This window comes from Chinchilla lanigera, unplaced genomic scaffold (genome assembly GCF_000276665.1).
Source record: "Chinchilla lanigera isolate Chin_1 unplaced genomic scaffold, ChiLan1.0 scaffold00005, whole genome shotgun sequence".
Classification (NCBI taxonomy): domain Eukaryota; kingdom Metazoa; phylum Chordata; class Mammalia; order Rodentia; family Chinchillidae; genus Chinchilla; species Chinchilla lanigera.
The window spans coordinates 34,333,664-34,339,311 of record NW_004955406.1 but is presented as its reverse complement, the minus strand read 5'-3'; the positions used below and the strand labels follow the sequence as shown (position 1 = coordinate 34,339,311).

Here is a 5,648-nt window from a genome sequence, read left to right as displayed (position 1 = left end):
CATCCACCCTTGACTGCTAACACTGATAAGAAAAAGCAGTAGGAGAACAAGGCTAAGAGACAGCAAGAGCTACTCATGTGACCCAGTTGCTATTTTTATTTAATAGAATAATCATTATTTTCTTTCCTTAACGTATGTGTCTGACAATGAAGCAAAGAAGGAAGGAAAATGATTATCACTGTGCTACTTCAGAATATACATTTGTTAGTTTTCCACTGATGTCCTTTTAATATGTGTATTTAAGATGAACCTTGTATTCCAATACAAAGGACATAGAGAGCAATTCTGAATTAGACATTTATTTTTAAGTACAAGTTCAATCAGAGATCATTTCTCAATCAAGGCTCATGGTCAAACATAAAAATGTGAATTGAATTGCTTCTTTTTAGCTGGATCTTTAACATTGACTTGACCATATGGACACTGCAGAAGAAATAAAACGTATAATTATTAAATTACTGAACAATCATCTTAAAAAACGCACTTCTTTGCAAGTGAAAAAAGAGACTGCTGAGAACATCATATACATCATTTGCTTTATCAAGTGCTGCAGACCAAGAAGAGAAGAATGGCAACTTTCAGCAAATGGTCCTAATTAGGGTTCAAGAAACATTTCCTAAAAGCATCCTTCCAACTTTAAGAACTTCACTGTCAAATATCCACTTAGAACATCCCAAGTCCTCAATTTACACAAAGCTGTTATGTATTTGATTAAAAACAGCATTAATACCACAAGCAGGACCATACATAAAAGTGAAGGTTGAAGTTTTCAATAAGGCTACAGTAAATACATACACTTAGTGTCTATCCTTTAATTAAGAAGCCGTTCAGTTAAAGGAAGTAATACTTTTTTGCAACAAATAAAATGTTCTGTAAACAGGTTATTGGTTTATAATCTTAACCCTATAGCAATTTACCTTCATGCTATGTTTTTTAATAGCAAAAAACTCATTCATATTTCTTTGCTCCCAACATAGGAAGGAGGAACTAGTTTATCTTAAGCAGTAAAATAGAGATATTATCTATCAATATAAAAATATTAGGAAATGTATAGTACTAAATTTGGGGAAATTTAGCTTCATAGATGTTTTAAACATAAAGAACTAGAAAAAATGCTAGAGAGAGGGAAGGGGAGGGAGGGAGAGAGAGACAGAGAGGGGAAGGGGACTGGAGGGGATAGGAAGGAAGGGAAAGAAAGGAAGAAACATGTATCATTTGAAGGCAACCCACCTCTTACCTCTTAATGCTGGGCCAATTTCTATTTATTTAGTTAATAATGAAGAAAATGCTTCTTGGCAACTAGTTTGCCACATCCTTGATTTCTTTTCCTGCCTTCTTTGTACTTGCCCAGTGAACATGACTTATTTGGAACCTCATGAAAAGTTTTCTTGTAATAAAGAGCTCCCGTGAATTACTAGTGGCAGCATGTTTAGGGACTGATGCTTACAATGAAACATTACCAAATTCCATTAACTTTAAAGGTCCTATGTTGGTACTAAGGACTTCATTGTCCTTGGCTGAAGTAGCTTGTGAAAAGTGCACTCCAGGTCTATTTAGCTTTTTTATTTGACTTGTTGTTCAAATAACAGGTCTTTATGAAGTTATAGAAGCACCGCAAACTGCTGTTACAAGGCAAACTGTTACTCACGTGTCTGCAGGCGGAGCCACAGCAGGCGCCCCTCTTCAAGTGGGCCAGCCTGGTGAGGACCATGAAACCAGTAGCTGGGTCCACATAGTTGAACTGGCCGGCCTAAAGGGTGAAAGGATAATTCATTCATCTCAGCGTTCATCCTATCTCAACACAATTTCTACTCCTGAAGTGCTGTAAAACATTGTAAAGAAATTAAACTTCTTCCCATCAATTTTAGTGGCATTTTCAATGAAAGATTGAATGCATTCCAACATATACTATGATTCAACTTTATGTGACTACAGGAGAAAATATACAAGTTGGGAAAATGAAAAGTTGATGGAAAAACAAGAACCCCTCTATACCCAGTAACTATTAGTGACTGCCCTGATATTTTTCATTCAGTTTCTAGGTAGCAAGCTCAATAACAGGTGATTTAAGTGATTTTAAGAGCTTAAGAGGCTGAAAATGAACTTTCACTCAGAAGTTGCAGTTGCAATTTCAGTTCTGAAAATATGTGGATAATGATTTAAACTTACAGAAAAGGTGCTAATCAAAACCAACCGTCCTCATAGAGTATTACTTTTGCCATTATTGAACTTTTCTTTACCTTCATGATGTTACTCTATTGCATGTTTCACACTATTTTCCTTTTTTTCTAGAGTGTTTTAAATTTTCTTTTAAGTAAAAAAAGTGGTTTTAACGTATTAAGAATTACTGCTTCCTCAAAGCTTCATCAAAAGCAACTTCTAGTGTATCACTGTAATCAAGGAAGCATTGTTCTACCTACATTCACACATGGTTTTTTTTTAAACAAGCATTCCAAATACTTTGGGTGAAGGTAAAAGTAAATAACTTCTGTGGACCTGAGAAATTTCAGTGATATTACTTATTCTTGAAATTCTGTAGTGGAACTTTCCCCTGGCCTTTAAAAAAAAATAACGTTTTTACCATATGCGCTTATATAGTACCTTTCAATAAAGTACACATTAAACTAGCGTGTATGCTGACATGCTTTTAAATGAGTCATGAAAAACTTCTTCAGTAGATCAACGTCTTATTTAATGGCTGGATATCAACTGTATTTTGTGCATAAAAAAAAAAAAAAAAAAGGAAGGACCGGTAAGGATCAAAGTTCAGGTCCAGGTTCCAGCTAAGGCATCTCAGCAAAGCTAGACCAAGGAAGCAGGAACCCAGCAAGCCTCCAAGGCTGGTTGCCGAACCCTCCCAAGCCCACTGGGACCACAGAAACAGCTTACCCAGGACTGAGCACACTACACACCACTTTAGAGGACCTTCACTCCTTTATTTATAAAGTCCGTGTTTCGAAACTTGGGAGGGAAACAAAACACTGAGAGCGTCATAGCAGCCCTCTTTCACTTGTCACAGTTTCTGGGTGATTAGGAAGGCAGTTATCTCCCCAACCTAACATCCTGCTCGTGCGCATGCGTGTCCCTCTTCAACATTGCCTTTTTTTTTTTTTTTTTTTTTTTTTTTTTTTTGTGAGCTTGTTGGCTGCTCATGCAAATGCATTTGGTCCTCAGCAAAGGAGTCCCACACAATGGTGGCAACAGAGATCCGTAAGTGTTGATAGCTGGACTGGAGGGCAAGCCATTCAGGGATGCCCATCAGAGCAGGAAGAAAAGTTAAGGGAGCTCTCTACCTCGAGGTGTAGAAGAAGGAAGCTCCGGTTTGCTGAACAGGAACCACTAGCTTCTCTCTGCGTGCACTTATGATCTCGTGGAAGTCATTTAACCTCTGACACTCACACTGATGAAACAACTGTGGATTTCCTGGGTAAGAAAAAGTTCATTTCTTTCTTCCTGCCGATTGAACCTGTTTTTACATGCTGCTGGTGTTTGCTCTAAAAACAAACTTTTGGCTTATAGTCACCATTTTTATATGGTTAAATGTGGCAACAAATTACACGTACTATTTTTCAAGGAAGCGTATAAACAAGATCAAGCCTGGTGTAGCGCCATGGAGTAAAAACCCAGCACTCTGGAAAGCTGAAGCAAGAGGAATGCAAGTTTGAGTCCGGTCTAGGCAACTTAACCACTTAGAGGGAGACCCTGTCTCAAAATTAAAAGGGGGGGGGGCGCTAAAGATGTAGCTCAGTGAGTAGGAAGGCCCTGGATTCAGCCCCCAGTATCAGGGGAGGAAAAAAAATAGAAAGTTGCCAGTTGTTCCGATGAAATTTTATTGTTTCACACTTGAATGGGCCAGAGATTGGATTATCTGGTCTTCTAATCATCAATAAAAATATAAACAGTCCATTCTGGGCAACCTCCCAGGCTTTCTTCAGAAGTGACTCCATATAATACTAGTCCTATCAAGCCCTGGTCACGTGCCTATGCAGATCACTAAATAGATTCATTTCATATTATTTATCCATCTTATTATAGAACTGTTTCTCCTTTTATCATTGTTTCTTTCATAAAGGTTATAAAAATGTATATATGCTACCTTCAAACTCAAGTCGTTTAAGTGTTGGGGACGCTGAGTTTAGATGCTGCTGGGGACTGCCAGATCCACAGAACACAAGAAAACATAGCTCCAAAGCCTAAGACGAGGCTCCTGACTACAGTGTGCTCTGCTCCCTCGGAGTGCAGGAAGAACCAGATCGCCAGAACAACATTTAAAACGAATTTGTCCTCTTTTTCTTTTTCATTCTAAAAATCACTGGAGACCAAAGTGTTTAAGTGATAATGCAGGTACAAGATATTTGTACAGCACTAAGTCTTCCAAGTTCTTCCACCTCCATCAATTGTTCAGTTCCACCCCCGCCCCGTCACTCACACGCGCGCGCGCGCTCACACACACACACACAAACGCGGGAGTGCGCTTGGTGGCAGGGTCCACACTACGACCAGGTGATCAGAAAACGAGCCCCACCCTCACTCGAGACAGACACACAGTCAGCCGTTTGCCCAGCGCGACACCGTGGCCAAGTCTCCAGAACTAAGGTCCTGGGGAGCAGGAGCCCAAGCCCCCGCGGAACCCGGCCGCTTCCCGCCCCCTCTGCGGGACTGGCCCGGGGCCGCAGACGCAGGCGCACACCGAGCGGCCGCGGTGGGCCGGGAGGGCCGGGAGCCTCACCGCGCAGGCGCACAGGGAGCGACCGTGGTGGGCGGAGCGGTCCGGGAGCCTCACCGCGCAGGCGCACAGCGAGCGGCCGTGGTGGCCGGGGCCCTAGGAAGTCTCACCGCGCAGGCCGTCTCGTGCAGCTCCAAGATGCGCCGCTCCGCCGCCGTTAACCCCTCGCTCGCCGGGCGTCTCCCCAGGCTCTGGGGCGCGTCCTGCGGCCCAGGCGTGGAGCCGCCGCGCCCTCCCTCGGAGGCCCCGCCGAGGGTTAAGCCCTGCTGCTGTCGGGACCCCATGGCGACGCGGAGAGGACGTGGCAGCTGGGCGGAGGGAGCGCGCCCGTGGAGCGCGGCGCCCGCCAGCGCCCGGATCCGCCCGGCCGCCATGGCCGCCGCCGTGTGGGAGGCGGGGCGGGACGCGAGCTCTCGGGGCCCGGGGCTCGGGGCTCGATCCCGCAGCCTCCACTGCCAGGCCCTGTGCGGAAATAGAATATTCTGTGTGTGCGTGTGTCTATGTCTTGGCACCTCCGACCTTAGCACGGAGCCACGACTCCAGCCCCTTTTCACTTTTTATTTTTGAGACAGCGTCTGATTAAGTCGCTAAATAGCCCAGGTATGGTTCCAGTTTGCGACCCTCCTGCCTCAGCCTCTCACCGTGCAGGGAAAACAGCTGTTTTCCACCGAAACCACCACTTTCGGTTTAAAATGGTCTGTTAACTCTGCAATGCCTAGTGATCCGTTGTTGGAAAGCCCGTAGCAGTGGAACATAAATGTGTTCTCAGATTATTTCTTGAATCTTTTTAGTTATCTAAATTTCATGTAAATTTAAAAAAAATAATAAAGTCTTTGGCATAAATGGATTAAGGCCACGGATGAGGCTGGCCGCAGGAACAACTTTCTGATTCCCTGTCTCTGTACCTAATCCTACGCTATTC

At 43.6% G+C, this 5,648-nt stretch overlaps 1 protein-coding gene across 2 annotated transcripts; it reads right to left on the bottom strand.

Moving 5' to 3' along the window:
• Nucleotides 1-279: 279 nt before the first annotated feature.
• Nucleotides 280-5,444, bottom strand: LOC102026290 (chromosome unknown open reading frame, human C1orf53). 2 transcript variants are annotated; one of them, XM_005375123.2, is made up of 3 exons: nt 4,837-5,130; nt 1,649-1,750; nt 280-423 (listed from the first exon to the last, which is right to left on the bottom strand). In XM_005375123.2, exons 1-3 carry the CDS (start codon nt 5,098-5,100, stop codon nt 352-354), a joined length of 438 nt encoding a protein of 145 aa, XP_005375180.1. In that variant the 5' UTR covers nt 5,101-5,130; the 3' UTR covers nt 280-351. The 2 variants fall into 2 exon arrangements, with proteins under 2 accessions (XP_005375180.1, XP_013377352.1); XM_013521898.1 differs by lacking the exon at nt 280-423 and having other exon boundaries at nt 1,678-1,750; nt 4,784-5,444.
• Nucleotides 5,445-5,648: the final 204 nt, after the last annotated feature.